This window comes from Dama dama, chromosome 5, assembly GCF_033118175.1.
Source record: "Dama dama isolate Ldn47 chromosome 5, ASM3311817v1, whole genome shotgun sequence".
Taxonomy (NCBI): Eukaryota; Metazoa; Chordata; class Mammalia; order Artiodactyla; family Cervidae; genus Dama; species Dama dama.
Window position 1 is genome coordinate 17,812,545 of NC_083685.1, and position 20,633 is coordinate 17,833,177.

A 20,633-nucleotide genomic window follows, 5' to 3' on the forward strand; every position below is an offset into this window, starting at 1 on the left:
TCTGCTCCATGCTGTCTCCTAGCTTCTGGTGCTGCTGGCAATCCGGGGCGTTTCTCGGTCTGTAGTAGCGTCACTTCCGTCTCTGCCTGTCATCATACGGCCCTCCTCTCTGTGTCTCTCTCCTCGTTCTACAAGGACAGTGTGACTGGTGTCCTTATAGGAAGAGAGGAGCCTGGCGGGCTACAGTCCATAGGGTTGCAAAGCGTCAGACAACGACTGAAGCGACTGAGCACACGTGTGCCCACTGGATTAGGGTCTCACCCTAAGGACCGTCCCTTATCATGATCACATCTGCAAGGTCTCTAGTCTCAGATAAGGTCACACTCACAGGCACCAGGGGTTAGGGCTTCAGTGTACCTTTTAGGGGCACACAATTCAGTCCATAACACATGGTAACTGGCTGCTGGATACCAACTGCAAGACAGCAGGACTAAGGTGTTGCCAGACTCCAAGTTTCCTCGGAAGGAAGTCCTTACTCAAGTCTAACCTACCCCCCTTCTGGTGCACCCATTTCACCAGCTGTCCAGAAGACAAGCCGCTTCATAAGAGGACATGAGTGCTGACCTCTGATTCTCCGGCATATGCGACCTCTCCCATTGCTGAAAAACTGGGCTGTGGGTTGAGTGTGGTCCCTGCTCTGGAAACTGCACAGCATCGGTGATCACTTCTCTCCCCAGGCACACTCTACTCTTGGTTTCCTCTCCACAGAATTCCTTGACTTTACAGTGTGTGGGTAAACTCATTTCTTCGCAACATGCCTATCTGGGAAGATATCCACGGATGCCTGAGCTACATGGCTGGGGATTGAGTTAGGGAAGGAAAAAAATATTCCTAGCATTCAGATGACTGGAAGATTCTGCCAAGTTATGCACAAGTGAAATGCTCAGCTGGGGGAACCGGCACATCCAAGGGCTTCCTGCTTAGTTGGTCCAACTGGTATGAACTGATGCATCAACCGTAAGTCACTGGCTGCTCTTACAAAGTTAAAGAGAGAGAAATGACAGCAAACCTTAAAAATGTTGGGAAGAGGTTTCTCAGAGAATCTGATAGTCACAGGGGCCTGGGGGTATTCAGTTTTCACTCCTCACCACCTCCTTTCTTCTTGGGCCTTTCACACAGAAGGTGTGAAAGTAGGTGCCCAATAAATGTGACTTGTTTTAAGCATCTAAATCGAGGTCATTTGTTACAGCAGCAGGAGGAAACTAATACAGTCCCTAATTCAGTTATTTATTCATCAGTTTGTTTTTACTGAGCACCTACTATGTATCAGATACCATTTCTTCAGTTGCCAGATATTTCCTGAGCATCTACTTAGTGCCAGGGAAGTTTCTGAGCCCTGAAGACAGCAGTAAGAGGAAATTCCTGCCTTCCTGGGGCTGACAGTCTAGAGAGGAGAGATAGACAAAGAACAGGTAAATCAAAGGCTCTAAGCGGGTTGAGAAGGAAAACAAAGCAGGAGCAGGGGAGAGCTTGGCCTGAGATGTGCGCCCCCCACCCCCAACCCGCACCTCCACCCCTCCCCAGGAGGGAGGATGTTAATTGAGGTAGCAGGTCAGGGAAGGCTTTGTGAAGGTGGTGACATCTGAGCAGAGCCCTGAGGGGAATGAGGAAGCCAGCAGGAGGCTGAGAGAGAAACACCAGGAGAAACAGCCCCCATCAGACCAAGAAAGGGTGGCAGACCGTCCTGACCAATCCCCCCAAGTTACTGTCCCACTAACACAACTTAGCCTCATTCTCACAGCAATGGACCCATTTTACAGATGAAGATGTGGGGCTCGGAGAGGCTGGCGATGCCTGGGCAATTCTCGGTACCAGCTTCGCTTCTCCACCCTGTTCTGGGTGTTCTAGGCTGTTCTGGGTGCTGGTGGGTGGTGACTGGGTTCAGAGCAGGCTAGTTTCTGGCCTTTGTCCCCACAACTCTAGCAACCATTCATTCTGGAGCAGATGGGGCACCCAAATCCAGGAAGCTGGGGTAAAGAATAGATGAGATGATCACCCAGCATCTTGAGCCAAAAGCTCCAGGGAACTGACATTTCTTCACCCCCCTCAATGTGCCCTGATAAATGCCAGGTACTTTGCATGTATTTATACCTCATTTAATTATCAAAACAACCACAGGAGACATCACTATCATCCCCACTTCCAAGATGAGACAACTGCAACCCAGCAGAGGGAAGCCACTTGTTGAAAAGGGTGGAGCTGGATTTGAACCCTGTGTGGCCCAAGAGCCAAATGCTGGTGTCCTCACGTCACGACTTCAGCTGCATCCACCTGCCCCTGCTGAAGATTACCGATTTGACACTTGTCCTTATGTGATTCAATGTTTTTAACTTAAATGTATTTTAAAGGAATATGTATCTCACTATTGTAAATAGATAATTCAATTCTATATTATAAACAAGGCGCTTTCACCCATAAAAATAAATACAAAGGAAAAACCAAGGATGCTGTTAATTCTAGTTACACCCCCATTGCCTGCTCAAGGCCTGGAGCTTGAAGCTGGCTCTTCCATGGTTAAAAGGAAAGAGTCACAGGTTCTGTAGGCATTTAAGGTGCTTTTGCACCTGACTGTGACTTTATCTAGAAGGAAGTAGAAAGGTGACACCTGGTACGCAATGTGTTCACAGTTTATGTTGTGCCAGGCACACCATGACTGCTCCCCACGTCGGGTGACTCTGCTTGGGAAAGCGCTGGGTCCTGCTGACCCCTGGTCTCCAAAGGGACCTGTGGCCCCTCCACCCAGGGACCGGCACATCTCATATCTTCGTGTCAGGAGAAGTGACAGAACATCCCCACAGCACCTCATCTGGAGGCTGGGTTCCCAGATTGCTGCCGGGCTCAGCACTTCACTGGAAACCTTTCAGCGGAGACACGAGGCTGCCCAGAGCCGTGAGCGGGACTTTATTTCCCCCACTTCACTCCTGCAACATATCATGTCGATATATAGACAAGGGCAGTGGCAGCAAGAATCAAACGGCTCTGGATTCCACCTGAATTAAAAAAGCCCCAAACAGGGGACCCCAAATCAGAAGGGTCTGACTACAAATCCTTTGGATTAATTGAGCACGCTGGCAGACACGGAAGATCAAATATGAACCATCCGAGGTGGCAGGTCCTGACGGGCAGGCGGGGAGGGGGAGCATCATTGAGAAGCGGCGTGCCTTTGTCTTACAGCCATCAGCTTGCTCTTTATGCATAAACTGCTTAATAAAATGACTAATTCATTTTGGTTACGTTGGATCTAAACCCCTAGAGAATACTGCCAGTAGATTTATAATGTTTTAATCCCACACCAGGCTTTCCAAAGCCACTGTAGGAGGAGATGAACAGAATACCCTCTATTCCATCTTCTACCACTAGCTGATGCTGTTGGTGTTTTTTTTTTTTTTTTTTTAAAGTGTCTACGGGGTTGTGGGGGGAGAATGGTGAATCTAGGAAAAGCGGTCTCATTCCTCCCACTGTGTCCATCTGAAGGAAAGTGGCACTGAGAGCTTTTTTAGGAAACAGGAGCCGCAAAGGCTGTCCGAGAGGCTGTTTAGAAACACATATATGCAGAAGTATGCATGTGCCCCTCCAAAGTCTGAGACAGAAGCCTTCTCCCATCTGGGCCCCGGCTCCGGGTGCCTGTGTGGGCGGGAGGCTCAGGCTACCAACGCAGCAGTGAGCCTCCCTTTGATCCTTTAATCCTAATTTTTGACAGCAGATGGGTTGCCCAGCCCTTGTATGCAAATGGAGGCCGGGTGTCCCACCACCCTTTTCTCCCTCCACCGACAGTGCCCGCTGCTTCGAGGTCTCCTGGCCTGAGCACGGACAGAGGGGCTGCAGTGGGTCTTCCTTCTTGGCAGGTGATGTGACAGTAACACCATGGACAACAGCAATAGCAGCCACTGGTCTGCTGAGCATTCACTCTGTGCTAGACACCCAGCTTAGGAATCCACACGCTTTCCCTTGCTAAATCCTCCCATAGGAGGTCAGTGTGCATTTCCAGAGGAGAAAACAGAGGCATAGAGAGGTAGAGATACTCACTCAAAGGCTACCCAGCCAGGAAGGAGCAGAGCTGGGACTTAAACTCATGTCCATTGTAATAAAAATAAAGTTTCCATAGGCTGAGCTGCACAGAAATCTCCAGCAGGCAGGGACAGTGTTTTGTTTAGCATTTTGGCCCTGGTGCTGGGTAGAGTGCCTGGCAAAGAGCGCGAGCTCAGTGTTTGCAGAATGAATCGCACAGGGCTACCCCTCTACGCCAGGCACTGTGTTAAGTGCCCTCCATCCCCACTGAATCCACCCAGTGGGCCTACCATGAGGTGAGAGCATCTGTATTTCATGGGTGGGGAAACTGAGGATCGGAGGAGTCAGGTGTGATTCGGGACACAAGATGGCAGGATGGGGAGTGGCCCCACTCACTGAGAGGGTGCTGCGGCCTGGAGTCCTGAGAGTGCCCCTCCTGGCATGGCTCTGCCCCTTAAAATTAAGAGCTCTGTGACTCAGTTTCCCCCCAATGAAAGTATAATACCAGCCTTTGGAGCCCTGGGCTGGGAAGATCAGGCATACTTGTCGGTGAGGGTTAACGATCTTCCTCCAGTTAATGCACCTGCACTTCTGCAAGGGGCCCACCCTCTCAGCCTAGAACTTCTCAATCTACAGGCAGCAGAGACCATTAGCTGCTTTTCACTCTCTTTGGATGTCAAATCTCTCATGGTTTTGTCCCAACTCCTTCAATTTTGGGGGGGTGGGGTGGCGCTGAGCAGTGCGGCATGTGGGATCTCAGTTCCCCAACCAGGGATGGAACTCCTGCCTCCCTGTACTGGGAGCATGGAGTCTTAACTACTGGACTGCCAGGAAATCCCTTAACCCCTTCAATTTTAAAATTAATCCTGCATTCGCGTTTGGAGTCGGGGATCAAGGTTCAGTGTTCACTACCTGTTTGCTGTGTGACCTTGGACAAGTGGCTTGACCTCTCTGAGCCTGCACTGCCTCATTTGCAGAGTGGGCAGGACGGCAATACTGACCTCTATGGGGGCAGTTGGGATAAGAGAACTCCTTTCTGTAAGGGGCTGAGCACACTGCCTGACACAGAAGAAGCACCCAAGAAACCAACCCGCAAGGAAGGTAGCTCATCATTTAAAACCAAATCCAAAGGCTGCTCTCCCTGCAGCACCCCTCCTGGCCTTCCCACCTTGGAGTCCTTTTCCTGCTGGATTCGGCTGTCTGTCTTGGGGTCACGTGGTCCCTGCTGAACTCTGAGGGCAGGGTAGGACTTGGGTTTGAGTTCCCACAGGGCTCAGCACATAGTAGATGCTCAAGAGAATGAGCTGATGAAAAGCCACAGCTGAAACTCCTGTCATCTCTTCTGAAAGGGCACAGCCATTCACTGAGTACCAACTGGGTACCAGCATTATGCTGGATGCTGTCCTCTAATTATCTTTCAATCCTTAGCTGTTAGGAGCAGTGAGAGTAAGACAGGAGGCCAGGGCGGGGGGCACTCCTGGCAGAAGAAATGGCAGAGGCAAAGGTGTGGCAGAAAACGGGGGTCGGGGAGCAATGCCTTCTGAAGTTAAGTACCATCTTTGGGAAAATCTGTCATCATTAAAAACTTTGAATTTTTTATGGGTTAAATAATCTTTTATGGTATCCGTCTGTGCTCCCTTGACCCCTAGAGGACCAGTTGGACAGATGTATGTTCAGGGAGGAAGGGAAGGAGGTGAGGGCGGCCAGAGACAAGGATGGATCTCATGTTACATTAAAACCTATTTTGCCTTTATCTGCAAAGGCGGCTTATCCACTAGATGGCAGTAGAGCTAGTCATTTGGGATAAACACAACCTAAATTCTTAACCTCCCTCACCGCTTTCATCAACATGTACTTCAGACACTTCAAAGATTCAAATTTCTAAAAATTCAGATCACAAAAGTACTTTAAAAAACTATATAACCTTCAGGCAAGAAGGGCTTTTTTTTTAAAGTATGACAATAAATCAAGAAGCTATAAAGCAAAGGTCTGGTAAGATTTCCCGCTTTCTGCAAATTTTTTTTGAATGCCTACCATGTACCATATACAAGAGATGTTGTGAGCAAAGTTAAGAAACAAAAGGCAAACTAGGGGAGAAGCTATGAAACACGTTCACAAGGACAAAGGTTAATATCCCTAATACACAGAGTGTCACAAATCAATAAGAAAATGATTTCTCTGTTAGAAAAATGGGCTAAGTATATGCAAACCAGTGATTCATAAAAGAATAAATATGAGTGATTCATAACATATGAAAAGATATTTAGTGTAACTAAGAAATGAAGGAGTAAAAAATAAATCAACAAGAAGAAAAGAGAATTCTTAAGTCTTTCTGACTATTCCTGGGTTTGTGGTCAATATGTGGATACATTTTCCTTCCCAAGTTTTCTTCCTCACCCTCAGAACTACAGCACAGTACCAATATGCCATGCATTCCCAAGAACCCCAAATGCCCAGTGTTGGGAATGAGGTTCAATAAATTATAATACAGTCATGCAAGAGACTATTACACAAGATGAACCAAAGTTACTCAGAATTTGTAATCACACAGGGAAATACAGTGAGTGAAAGGAATCCGAACTGAAAATTGTACATGCAGAATGAATGACCGTTTTGAAAAAGTACATGGGGAAAAGATCAGATAGAAAAACAACAAAACATTACCACTGCTTTTCTAGTATGCAGTTTCCCCTGCCTTCCTTCTATTTCGTGTATTTTTGAAATTTGACAGTAGGCATATGCAACTTTTATAACTGCAGAGAAAAATTTAAAGATCTTAAACACTGGAAAGTATTTGCCTACTGCACATTCAGTAACTCTGTTCCCTAAATCTCTCCCCCACATCCCTGACAACTGACATAGCTGAATGAAATCCACAGCCAATGCACGTGACTCGTGTCACTTAGACCCTGATGTCAGCTTTGCAATGGGCTGCTGACTATCGAACGCTGCCAAATGCTTTCATGCATAGGTATAGGATCCTCACGGCAATGGATTAGCAGGTCCTATTATCCCTCTGCTAAACACACAGAAACCAGAGCACAGAGAAGTTCAGGTCCCTGCCCAAGGTCACACAGCTCAAAAACACCAAGCTGAGAGTCCCACGCCACCGTGTCCGATGCTACAAGCTCCATCACCTAAGCTGTCCAGCCTTGCCTCTTGAAAGAAGAAGCAGAGAGATAAACACCTGCCAGGAGTTGCCATTTCCTGCATCAGTCTGAAAAATACCAAAGTAAAGCCAGAGGGAAAAAAAAAATTGGGAGGCGCACTCACCTCTCTTATCTCCTCAGCAGTGTTCCTCTGCCTGCCCTCTTACTCCCTCTTTCCTTGTTTTCATTTAAATTTTTTCCCTTTTTTTCACTGTTAACTAATCACTCAGTAAGTTAGCTCTCTCTGAAGCTTGGGTCGGTACCTAGTGACTATGAGCACGATAAAGAAAGCAGCCGTCACCGGTACAGAAGTCAGAAAGGTTTAAATCAAATCATCCTCCACAACAATGACATTAATTATGCTTTTAACACGTTTTACTGCTTTTTTTCTCACTTCACGCCACATCTGTGTGAACAATATCCAAAAGATTTACGGTTTTCTTTCGTAATTACAGACATACAGGCTGCACACTTATCAAAATACTTGCTGAGCAATCACGCTGTATCGCATTCTCTGCCAAAGATTTGTGTTGGCAGCAGTCACTCAAAACAAAAATGTTGAATCAGGACTTGTGTGGCATGGGGGGGGGGGGAGGGGGAGGTGGAGGAGGAAGTATTTCGACAAATAATTTGCCTGTCAAGAAATATAAAAACAGGAGAGTGTGCATCCTGGCAAATTTTCCGGGAGTGTTATTTTTATGGAGGGGGTTGGGGCGGTGTGTGTGTGGCGGGGACAGTGAGCAGCGAAGCTCTGAGCACCAACAACACATCTGACATTTGGTTCTTGTGTCTGAGGATAAAATTTAATGAGAACAAAAATATGTCTTCCTAATTCCCCTAAGAAATCATTAAAACATTTTGTTATTCTTAAATGTCTTGAAAATGAATTAGAGCCCTGAAGGGGCTGTTCCTACGGTATGTCTCCATCAGTTAAGGCTCCTTCTCTCTAACTCGGTGACAGCTGGGCATGTACCTCCCCCCGCACCGCCCCTCCATTTCTGGGGAGTAGAGTTGGGAAGGCAGACACGTGGAGTCAGCACCAGGCTTGGAACGACCCTTTGGGGAGAGGGGCAAGAGGGCACCAGAACCTTCCAGGAAGTTCCAGGCCAATCTTGGGAGCTCCCACTGTCCCTGACTGGCAGTGCGGTTCTGGACTCGTGTGTTAGCAGACATACTTCCAGAAAGATGAGGGCCCCATCGTGAACCCTAGAAATGATGCTCTTTTTCCAAGGGGGAGGATATAAGCCCCTCCTTACCCCAAATGCTCCCCTGGATTTGAGACAACAGGTTATTTGCATGATGGTCTGTTTACCTCTGCCACCAGAAGGCAAGTTCCCTGAGGGCTGGGCCCGTGTCTGCATCGGGAGGCTCACGGCCATGCTTCCAGTGTCATGCTCCCTGTGCACACAGCAGGCACTCAATAAATGCCATCTGAGTAGGCAAACACGTGACAAGCAGAAAGCACTAGTTGAAAAAAGTACCTTTTCATTTAAATAGCTCTTCTCCCTTTTTCTGTGTCTGCATCTTTTTTCTAATTCAATCAAGAAACAATTACTAGGTGGTTACTGGATTCAGAGTACACAAATTTAGTATAATTCAGTCCCAGGCTTGGAGAATTTCACTTGTCTGAGGGACAGACAGGTGATGAGAACAGTTAACACTTAGCAAGTGCCACCATGTGCGTGCACATTGAAGCCTCCCAATGACTGTCTGAGGCAGGCTCTGATAAATTACTCCCAATTTATAGAAGAGAAGTCTGAAGCTCAGAGGTGAGTCAATTTGTCTACAGCAAACCAGTGAGTAAGTGGTATAGGCAGGACTTGAACTGGGGTCTGAGCCCGGAAACACAAGCCCATCTCAATGCTGCCCCCTGGTGCTACGGGAGAGGTACTACGAGGCACACTGGAGTAGCTGGGCGTGTAGGTTTGTGGGAGGTTATCTTTGGAGTCCATGCTGGTCATCCTCCAACATCATTCACCACTGAGACTGTACAACCCAAAGAAAAGAGTGGGAAATAAGAGGGTGTCATTTTTCCAAAATTTTTTCCTAGACAGTTCTGATAAGGATAGAGACATCATAAGCAAAAAGGCTGCAAGGAATGGGACAGCCTCTTGGACTCTCCGCCATGTGCCCGGTGTGGTTCTCAGTAAGGGTGACAAGGGGCTGCAGACACAGCTGCCCTGGCCTCAAGCCCCGGGGGGGCAGGTCCCTGTGGGGGGAGGCACAGGGCCTGGAGGGCTGTGCTGTCTGGTTTCGGCCATGCTCGCCACCCAAGCATCCCGACTGAGGAAACCCACGCAGTCATGCTGCCTTCCTGCGGGTGCAGAAGCAGGGCGGAACACAGCACTCGGGAAGAGTGAGTCTACAGGTGCCACTGCAGTGGGCGGAATGGTGACTCCAAAATACACGTCTAGATCCTAATGCCTGGAACCTGTAAATGGGACCTTTTTTGGAAAAAGGGTCTTTTGCAAATGTAATTAAGTTAAGGATCAAGGTGCGACCATCCTGGATTCTCTGTGTATGTGTCTCTGTGTGTGTGTGTTTAGTCACTTAGTCATGTCCAACTCTTTGCAACCCTATGGACTGTAGCCCACCAGGCTCCTCTGTCCTATGGACTGTAGCCCACCAGGCTCCTCTGTCCATGGAATTTTCCAGGCAAGAGTACTGGAGTGGGCTGCCTTTTCCCCCTAAATCTAATGACCAGTCTTAGAACAGAGAGGGGGATTTGGGATAGAGACACACAGGGAAGAAGCTGTGTGAACATAAAGGCCGAGACTGGAGTGATGCGGCCACAAGCCAAGGGACCAGAAGCTCGAAAAGGCCAGGAAGGATCGTCCCCTAGAGCTTTTGGAGGGAGCACAGCCATGCCCACACACCTTGTTTTCAGATTTCCGACCTCCGGAACTGAGAATAAGCATCTGTTGTTTTAAGCCTCCTGGTTTGTGGCAGTTTGTTCCAGGAACCATGGGAAACTAGCATAGCCTCTTACGAGTATCCAAGTTGTGACATGGAACAGATGTTCTGGAAATAGTTTTTGAAAGTGCCCAGAGCTGAGTCGTCCCATCTCTCCCTGACTGTGAGGCATCTGTGCCAGGGTGACAGAGACTGGTCGGGCCTGTCCCCTCGGGGCCCGTAATGTGCAAAGGGTGGAGCACGCGCAACTTCTATACCTGGCCGGTGCTTCTCTGTGATATGCTCCCAGATCTCCCGGGGAGTTTGTCAAAATGCAGAGGCTTCAGTGGCCCGAGGTTCTGTATTGGTAACCAGCTCCAGGCGAAGCCAATGCTGCTGGCCCCTGGGCCACACTTTGAGTAGAACAGGCTAGAAGACTTCCCTCCTCACCCAGTCCATGTGCTTTCAGAGGGCAGCGTCACATCACTGTTGCTGTGTTAGTTTCCTGGGGCCTCCATAACAAAGCACCACTGACTAAGGTGGCTTAAAGCCACAGAGGTTTACTCTCTCAGTTCTGGAAGCCAGAGGTCCAAAATCAAGGTGCTGTCAGGGCTGTGCTCCCTCTGAAGGCTCCAGGGGAGGCTCCTTCCTGGCCTCTCCCATCTCCTGGTGGTCTCAGGCACGCCTTGGCTGGCAATTGCATCACTCCAACCCCTGCGCTGTCTTTACATGGCCCTCTCCTCTGTGTCTGTGTCCCTAAAACTCCCTTTCTTCTTATAAGGAGACCCATCATCAGATTTAGGGTCCTCCCTAAGTCCAGGATGTCTCATCTCAAGATCCTTAACTAATGACATCTGCAAAGACCCTGCTTCCAAATAAGGTCACGCTGCGAGGTTCAGAGTGGACAGACATTTGGGGAGGACACTATTTACACCACCCCAGTTGCCCAAGACAGATGGAATGAGAGACTTTCCCATCCCCATGACAGAGATCTCACAAATGGCCTTGACATCAACTATAAATGACTTTGCCTTCTCCATGGCTCAGCCTAGAGTGGGATCTCACTTTCTTCTCCATAAACCCCCAGCCCCAATCACCCCTGACCTCACTAATTCCTGCACCTGTGTGGAACACTGGGAATGGATTAGAATGGCTGTCTGGGTGAAGAGAGTTAGCAAAGTGGGGTCTTCTCCCAGCTCCACCATTATTAAGCAAATCACTACATTCTGGGTTCCCATTTCTAGGTCAATAAATGAAAAAGTTGCAGAGGATGGGCCATTTTAAAAACGGGAAACAGTTTGCAGAAGTATATCTACATATTCAGGGACACAGTTGAAGGTTCTCAAGCTGATCAAATCTCTGTAACCCACACCCACATCAAAAAACATATCTAGAGCCCAAAGGCCCCTTCCAGGAACTATCACCCCATCCAAGAAAAACCACCCTCTTGACTTCTCACAGCATGAGTGCCTTTTTTTTAGGTGAAATTCTGTGATGCAAAATTTACCACGTTTAAGTGAACAATGCAGTGCCAGTTAGTACATTCATGATGTTGGTCAACTATCTCCTCTATCTAGTCTGAGAACATTTTTATCCCCCTAAAAGGAAACCTCACACCCTTTAAGCATTCAGTCCCCATTCTCTCCTCCCTTCAGACTGCTGACCACCAGTCTGATTTCTGTCTCGACAGATTTGCCTATTTTGGATACTTCATATAAATGGAATCAGAAACTACGTGACCTTTTGTATCTGGCTTCATTCACTCAGCATTATATTTTTAAGGTTCATCCACACTGTGGCATGTGTCTGCAACTCATCCCTTTTGATGGCTAAATAATATTCCACTGGATGAGTAAACCACATTTTATTTATTCATTCACAGATGGACATTTGGGTTGTTTCTCCCTTCAGCCACTGTGAATAGCGCTGCCATTAATTTCTGCCTGTCTTCATATTTTATGTAAATAGTCATAGAGTACGTGCTGTGTGGGTTTGGTTTTGGCTGAACATCAAGTTTTTGAGGTTGGCCATGCCATGTTGGTGGAAACATCTGTAGTCTTTCCTCCAGCGCCCTCGGCTGCCAGGGAGCACTGGGTGCCTTCTGCTCTTTGTGGGAAGTGGATGGGGGCTCTGCTGGGCAAGACCCTCGGCTCCTCAAGAAGACCCGGGTGGGAGATCTCACTAGGAGCTCCTCAAAGCTCCCCGGCTGTTGTTGGAAGGCAGTGTGGTAAGACAGACGAGTCGGGTAGGGACACATCACACCAGAATGGGTGTAGACCCCCTCAGTCTCCACAACTCCTACCCATGGCGGGGCCTGGCCTTGCCCAGGAGTCTTGGCCTGTCCCCAGAACCCACTGAGAGAAGGCCCCTGTGTAACAGTCCTCATGGCAGTTTCCTTTTGTTTTTTATTCAATTATGGAGCCCAAGCAAGTCTTACCTGGTGCTTCAATTAATTGCTTGTAAACACTCAGGAAAGCGGCTTCGGCCTCCTGACTTCTCTTACTAAGAGCCACCACCTTTGGAAACAACAAGAGAAAGAATCATGTGTGACCATGGCATCGGAGTCTATAAGCAAATGTGATCATTCTCCACATGCGCAAACATGGGATTGAGGGGAGGAAGAAGGGAAATGAAGGTTCCAAGTATGGAGTAGAAAGCCTGGGTTCAAGTCCCAGCTCCACTACGTCTGGCTGTGTGACCCTGGGCAAATCACTGCCCACTCTGATCCTCAGTTTCCTCATCTGTAAAATGGGATAAATAACAGAAACTACTTGCTAGGCTGGCTATGAGGGTTAAATGAAGCTGTATATAAGTACTTAACACAGGGCCTGGCACACAGTAGGTTATCAAGAGCTGTTACTGTTTTTACTGTTATTAACAGGCAATGTTGGAGATTCAAGTATGACACATGTTTTAAGGGAAAGGGGGACACATCTGGGGCATATTTCTTGACACTGCTAATTAAAGAGAAATTGTTGACTCTCTAGTAAGATACCAGTTTCAACAAATGTTGAGTGACAGTTATGTCAAACAGTTCCTAGCATACCAAAGGTGCTCAATTAATGCTTCCTGACTGATGAACACACCAATGACTGGATGACCAGTGGTAAGGAGCTTCTTTCATGCACTTGTTCTCTTGCTTATGGGCATTTTTTTTTTTTTTTTTGTCCTGTCAGTGAGACTCCACAAGATGTGTTTCTGGGGCTTAGCATCATCTCCTCCCTCTGTTCCTGGCTGTGAATTCTGAGCTCTGGCCTCGCAGCTAACCTGATGCTGGCTCTTGGCGGACAGTCCCTTCAGCATAGTCCTGGGGCTCCCCGGCACACTGCTGGGCTGAGCTCCTGGCACCCACAGGCCAGCATCCCTACCTCCTCGAGGACACACCAGGCTGGGCATCCCCCTTTGGACTGGAATGGAGCTTTATTCTCCCTGACACCGACATACCTCTCCCTCTGGTGCCAACTTCCTAAACGATGAATCTATCAGAGTGTCTACTTGTCAACGCCCTCTTTCAGGGTTGGACTTTTCCTACGAATCCCAGTGATGCCATCTAGGTGAGTGTCTGTTACTGAATTTCTCCCCTCCAAGTGAGCTTCCCTGATAGCTCAGTTGGTAAAGAATCCATCTGCAATGCAGGAGACACTGGTTCGATTCCTGAGTCAGGAAGATCCCCTGGAGAAGGGATAGGATACCCACTCCAGTATTCTTGGGCTTCCCTTGTGGCTCAGCTGGTAAAGACTCCGCCTGCAATGCAGGAGACCTGGGTTCAATCCCTGGGTTGGGAAGATACCCTGGAGAAGGGAGAAGTTACCCACTCCAGTATTCTGGCCTGGAGAATTCCATGGACTGCATAGTCCATGGGGTTGCAAAGAGTCAGACATGACTGAGCAACTTTCACTCACAAGTGAGCTCTGTGAGCGTGTGGTCTGCTGCACAGAAGGGGCTCAACATAATTTGTTGTGTTAACAAATCCAAGTGGGCAGCACCAACTCTAGGTCCTGTCTGTGACAGCATCATGGAGAAATGTCAGGGGCCAATTCTGAGACAGTCTGCTCACAGAGGTGACCAACCGAGGCACAGGTCCTGGAGCCAGGCTGCCTGGGTTCACATCCCAGCTCCACCACTTATTACCTGTCCTTGATCAAGTGGGTCACTTCAATCCCTGTGCTTCTACTTCCCCATCTGTAAAATGGGGATAATAAGAGGACAGCCTCCCTCAAAGTTCTGCTAGAAGATCAACTGAATTAGCACAATGTAAAGGTAGCTGCAAAATTTTTGGTATGCATTAAGCCCCACAGGCATGTCACCTCGTGGTATGATCAACCCCTTCCTTCTTGTCTCTTATGGGGATAGGTTCTGTCCAGTGCTGCATGATCAACTTCATCTGTGTTCATCTTTTCTTAGGTGTGAGAAAAGGCTTGCCTCCTCACACAGTGGTTTATACTCTGGGAAGAAGAATTTGAAAACCACAGTGGTTTCTCTACAGCTTCCAGTATGGCAGCCATGAGCCTCATGTGGGTACCACGCACTGAAAATGTGGCAAGTCCAAATCCAGATGTGCTGTGAGTACAAAATATGCATTGAATTTTGGACTTAGTTCAAAAAAAGAGACTGTACAATCGCTATCAGCTATCCTTATGTTGATTGCATGCTGAAGTGATAAATTTGGGGGCATTCTGGGTTAAATAAAATATATTATTAAAATTCATTTCACCTGTTTCCTTTTACTTTTTAAAATTAGTAGGTATTAGAAAATGTAAGAGTACATCCGTGGATCATATTATATTTCTATTGGACAGCACAGCTTGAAGGTTTTACAGGATCCACTGAGAATTTGTTATTTAAGAGAGGTGGAGAGAAATGTATGGTGGATGTTGAGCAAGTGATTTTAAAAAGGTCAGTTACAAAAGCTCTTTAAGCTCTCGTTATTCTGAGAGCAGTCTCTGATCACTTACCTTCCAGAGTGAATGACAGTCTCTCATTCATTCAACAAGCATTTCCTGAGCACCTGCTATGTGCCATGTACTGTGAACTGAGAACTCAGTGATGAATAGTGCAGCCTCCAGCCCCACCCTCATGGGACTCACAGTTCAGTGGGAAGACCAACATTAAAGCAGATTCCCCAGATAATTCATTAATTACATGTGCTAAACGCTTCAAAGGAAAAGCACAGGGGTCTTGAGAGTGTCTAAGTGTGGCGAGACTGACCCAGTTTGACGGGTGGAAGGAACACCAGGAATTCTCTCTCTATTAGGGGAAGCTGGTGATGGACAGAACGAATGTTCTAGAATCTAGGCAAAGGGAAGGTTTTTATTCTTGCTAAGATGTACAAGGCACAGTTCCTGCTCTGGGGACTCACAGCTGAGTGGGAGACACAGCTATGAAAAAAAGGAACATAGGAGGTGATGCAAATGTTGGGGTCTCCAGAGTAATGTGAGGAGGGGGCAATTAATTCAGAGTTTGGAGGGACAGCCCTGATGCCCAAATAACAATAATAATAATATAATATTCAGTTTACCATGTACCATGTGTGTGTGCTCACTCAGTCGTGTCCAACTCTTTGCAACCCCAGGAACTGTAGCCCGCCAGTCTCCTCTGTCCATGGGGATTCTCCAGGCAAGAATACTGGAGTTTGTTGCCATTTCCTTCTCCACAGAATCTTCCCACCCAGGGATCTAACCCACATCTCCTGCACTGGCAGGAGGATTCTTTACCACTGAACCACCTGACAAGCCCACCATGTACCACATGCTCTTACTATTCATAATCATCTCTCTCCATGGACACACTAATCACTGGAGGTAGCTTCTGTCATTATCCCCATTGTACAGATGAGGAAACCAAGGCTCAGTGAGGTTAAGTATCTCTTCTAAGGTCACCCAGTAAGTAAATGGCAGAGTGAGATTCACACCAGGTCTGGTGGATGAAATTACTGTTCTGAATCCAGATGTGGGCCCCTTTCTCCTGCAGAGAAAAACCATCCCAGCCAGTGAGGACAGTCACTCGGGCCCCATTTGGGTGCTGATGCCTTGAGATGCCACTTACGGCTGTACCAGATCAAGGACTGCTGTGCTGCTAACCTGGGGCCCAAGAAAAGCCCTGAGAAACAAAAGCAACTCATCTCCAGAACCCTAGATGGAGAATCATCAACAGAAAGTCTGAATACTTCATTTTATGGTTGTCTGTGCTAAGCATGTGTAGTAGCTGTAGCTTGGGGAAAGGCATACGAATGCTCTATTGAGGGACTTTGCTGGTGGTTCAGTGGCTAAGACTCCACACTCACATTTTAGTAATGTGCTGCCGAAGCAAGCCCTAAGACTTCGCACTCCCAAGGTAGGAGGCCTGGCTTTGATCCCTGGACAGGGAAATAGATCCCACGTGACGCAACTAAAGTTCGCGCGTGCTGCACCTAAAACCTGGTGCAAGTAAATAAATAAATATTTAAAAAATAAGTTCTATTGACTTCCCTTGGACTGCAAGGGGATCAAACCAGTCAATCCTCAAGGAAATCAATCCTGAATATTCATTAGAAGGACTGATACTTTGACACAATAGAATACTGATTATAATATATTAGAATACTGATACTTTGATATATTAGAAGCTCCAATACTTTGGCTATCTGATGCAAAGAGCTGACTCATTAGAAAAGACCCTGATGATGGGAAAGACTGAGGACTGGAGGAGAAGGGGACGACAGAGGACGAGATGGTTGGATGGCATCACCGATCAATGGACCTAAGTTTGGGCAAACTCTGGGAGATAGTGAAGGACAGGGAAGCCTGGGATGCTGCAGTCCATGAAGTAGCAAAGAGTTGGACACAACTGAGCAACTGAATAACAAAACTGACTTCTAAAAAGGAATTCAGGGCAGAAGTAGGGGCAAGTGCCAGAAGATTCTGTTATTATTTCCTGGTCCATGCCCATGGCACCAAGATCCCCTGGAAGGGGCATGGCAACCCACTCCAGTATCCTTGCCTGGAGAATCCCATGGATAGGAGCCTGAAGGATAGGGCCCCCAGGGCTGCAAAGACACAACTAAGCAACGCAGCATGCAGACCCACAGCGCCCTCTACTGTTCATTCATGGTGCTTATCGGTTGTGTACTGATTATCTCCACAACTGTCTCCTTGCAACGTCAGCCTGCCCCACAAAAGCGATGTTGTTCAACACAGTAAGCACTAGCTCACGTGGCCAGTGAGCACTTGAAATGTGACTATTCAAACTCAGATAGGCTGTATGTGTAAAATACGGGATTCCTAGGTTTTAGAATGAAAAAAAAGAAAGGATGTAAAATATCTCAGTAATTTTTATGTTGATTTCATGTTGAAATGATAATATTGTGGATGTGCGTGTGCACTCAGTCGCTCAGTCGTGTCCAATTCTTCGCGACCCTATGGACTGTAGCCTGCCAGGCTCTTCTGTCCTTGGGATTATCCCGCTGAGGAATACTGGGGTGCGTTGTCATTTCCTACTCTAGGGGATCCTCCCGATCCAGGGATTGAACCCTAGGCTCCTGCATTGTCAGGCAGATTCTTCACCACTGAGTCACCAAAGAAGCCCAATATTGTGGACACTTTGTTTTTGTTCAGTCGCTAAGTTGTGTCCGACTCTCTGTGAGCCCATGGACCGCAGCACGCCAGGCTCCCCTGCCTTTCACTGTCTCCAAGTGTTTGCTTAGATTCACATCCATTGAGTTGATGCTATCTATCCATCTCATCTTCTGCTGTCCCCTTCTCTTTTTGCCTTCGATCTTTCTCAGCATCAGGATCTTTTCCAAAGACTGGGCTCTCTGTATCGGGTAGACAAAGTATTGGAGCTTCAGCATCAGTCCTTCCAATATTCAGGACTGATTTCCTTTAGGATTGACTGGTTTGACCTCCCTGCAGTCCAAGGGACTCTCAAGAGTCTTCTTCAACACCATAGTTTAAAAGCATCAATTCTTCAGCGCTCAGCCTTCTTTATGATCCACCCCTCACATCCCTACATGACTACTGGAAAAACCATAGCTTTGATTATATGGACCTTTGTTGGCAAAGTGATGTCTCTGCTTTTTAATATGCTGTCCTGGTTTGTCATAGCTTTCCTTCCAAGGAGCAAGCAATACTGTGGACATGTTGGGTGAAATAGAATATACTATTAAAATTGAACTCACCTATTTCTTTTTACTTTTTAAAATGTAGCTACAAGAAAAATTTAAATTACTTATGTGGCTTGCATTCTACTTTTTACTGGACAGCGTTGTTTTAGACTAAAGGTTAGAAAACCTATGACCCTTGGGCCAAATGTGACCCTTCATCTGTTTAAATAAAGTTTTATTGGAACACAGCTACAATCATTATGAATGACTGTAGCTACAGACACTGAGAAGGTCACCATTTAGCTGCTTTACTGCTACAGTGGTGGAGTTGCATAGTTGTGATAGAGACTCTGGCTGCAACACTGAAAATATCTGCTCTCTGGCCCTTAATAGAAAATATTTGCTGATACCTGTTTTAGAGGTTCACCTAATGGCTGGACAATACACTCAAAAGCAGAGATCAAAAAACATCCTGGAAGGGCACTAACTTTGAGTTAGTTTAAATTTAGGGCCTCCCATAGTAAATATGACTCTTGAAGACATTAATCGTTTGGAAGTTCTGCCTCATTCAGTCTGGTTTTAGAGTTATGACCCTGTCTGTTTCTAGAAGGCCAGGCCTGATGGTATCAGAGTCTGATCAGGTGCTGAGCCCAATGTCATGAAGAATCTCTTGGCCTCAGTTCGTTCATCCACCAAGTGGGAAGAATAATCTCCATTTGCCTAAGAGGCTGTTGGGGGAAGAATGGGCTAACACGTGGCAAAGAGTACCATGGAAAATGGAAAAAAAGCTTTCTAATAAAGCAAGTAATTCTTTTTCCAACCATACAAGATATCTTTTCCAAGAGCTGCAACTCTAATGCATTTCACCCACATGCCGAGAACAGGTGAGCTCAGCATAAATAAAAGGCCACATGTTTCACGGGTGGGTCCCATCATACAGAAGAGCAGGAGGAAAGGGTCCAGAAGGACAGATTTGGCTTGGGACAGGCAGATCTCTGAAGGCCATCTGGGGGAGGAAGAGAAGGAGGATGAGGTGGCGGCCAGCTACAGACACCAAGAAGGTCACCATCAGAAATAGCTCAGCATCTTCTGATGAAGCAGGTGGCATTCACACCACCTGATGAAATAGAAGGGGTGAAAATGTGTTTGGTCCCGAGTCTGGAAGTAACAGGTGGAGAACTGGTTAAGCCAGAGAAGCAAAAGTCTGTTCTAGCTGCCGAGCATTTGTCTGTCAGGTGGCTAAAAACCAGCAAGTTTGGGGACCCCCGAGGCTGTGCTTTCATGAGCTGTCTGAGATGGCAGTGACATCTACTGGCTACTGAGAACGGCTCTGTGCCAAGCTGGTCACAATAAACAGGCAGAGTTCCTGGAAACCGAACCTTTATTCTGTGTTCAGTGCCTTTTCTTTGGAATCTTTGCAGACAGCCCTGAGATGTGAGCACAGTTACCGCTCCCACCCTACAGAGGAAGAAATTGAGGTTCGGGGCAGCCAAGTCACTTGGCCAAGATGGAAGGAACTAGTTACTGATGGGGCTGGTATCCATGCCCAGCATCCTCTCATTCAAGGGCCCAGAACTGCAACTAGAAACCATTGTGTCTCAAAGGGTGTTGCACAGCGCCCTGGGTGTGAAAACAGGGATGTGTGATCAAGCCTGGACCCACCTGCTTTCTCTGTGCACTGTGCAAATCCACTAGCACACTGGATGCTCTGACAAGAGCTGCAGGAGAAAGTGCTCTTCAGCTTGGCTTAGCCCAGTGTTTTCCCAAATGCATTTGGTTTTGGAACATTTGCATCACAGAATAAACCTAGAAACTAGGGTTCTGTTAAACACACTTTGATAACAGCTGCCCTCTACCCCTGGGTCCTGGGCTCTGGTGATGGTGGGCCATGGTGGTTCTGAGAGACAGGGGGAATCGGATGCTGCAGGAATTCTGGAAGAAACTGACGAGGGATGTGCAGTCGAGAGGTGAGTATTCAGAGGGTCTCAGAATCAGTGCCTTTGAGGAGAAGGCAGAGGAGGGAGATCTGAGGAGGAAAGGTGTCAGCCCAGGGTGGGGGAGAGGTGGGCAGGAGCGTGTCCTTTCACACCCTCGGAAGCCTGGGTTCTCCTTCTGGGGAGTAAGGATCTAGGGGCACATGGCGAGCAAAGAAGAGCAAGAATAATGAGGGGAAGGGACTTCACTTGTGGTCCAGTGGTAAATAATCTGCCTTGCAACGCAGTGGATGTGGATTTGTTCCCTGGTCAGGGAAGTAAGATCCCACCTGCCGTGGAGCAACTAAGCCTGTGCCCACCAACTACTGAGGCCCAAACCGCAACGAGAGTCTGTGCACGACAATGATGAAAGACACTGCATGCCGCAATGGAGATCAAAGATCGGGCATGCGGCAACCAAGACTCAACGCAGCCACAGGAATAAATAACTAAAAATAGATAAAAAAGGAAGACTGAGGGGAGACAAGGAGGAAGTGGGCATACAGAGTGAGGATACGCGAAGAGTGAGGG

General features: G+C 47.4%; 1 protein-coding gene across 1 annotated transcript in view; it reads right to left on the reverse strand.

Moving 5' to 3' along the window:
* The window catches only part of CUX2 (cut like homeobox 2), a 104,938-nt gene that overhangs the window by 47,778 nt on the left and 36,527 nt on the right, over window positions 1-20,633 (reverse strand). Inside the window, exon 4 of the mRNA XM_061140698.1 lies at window positions 12,487-12,565. Coding sequence (XP_060996681.1) covers window positions 12,487-12,565 — 79 coding nt within the window. The remainder of the gene's footprint in view (window positions 1-12,486; window positions 12,566-20,633) is intronic.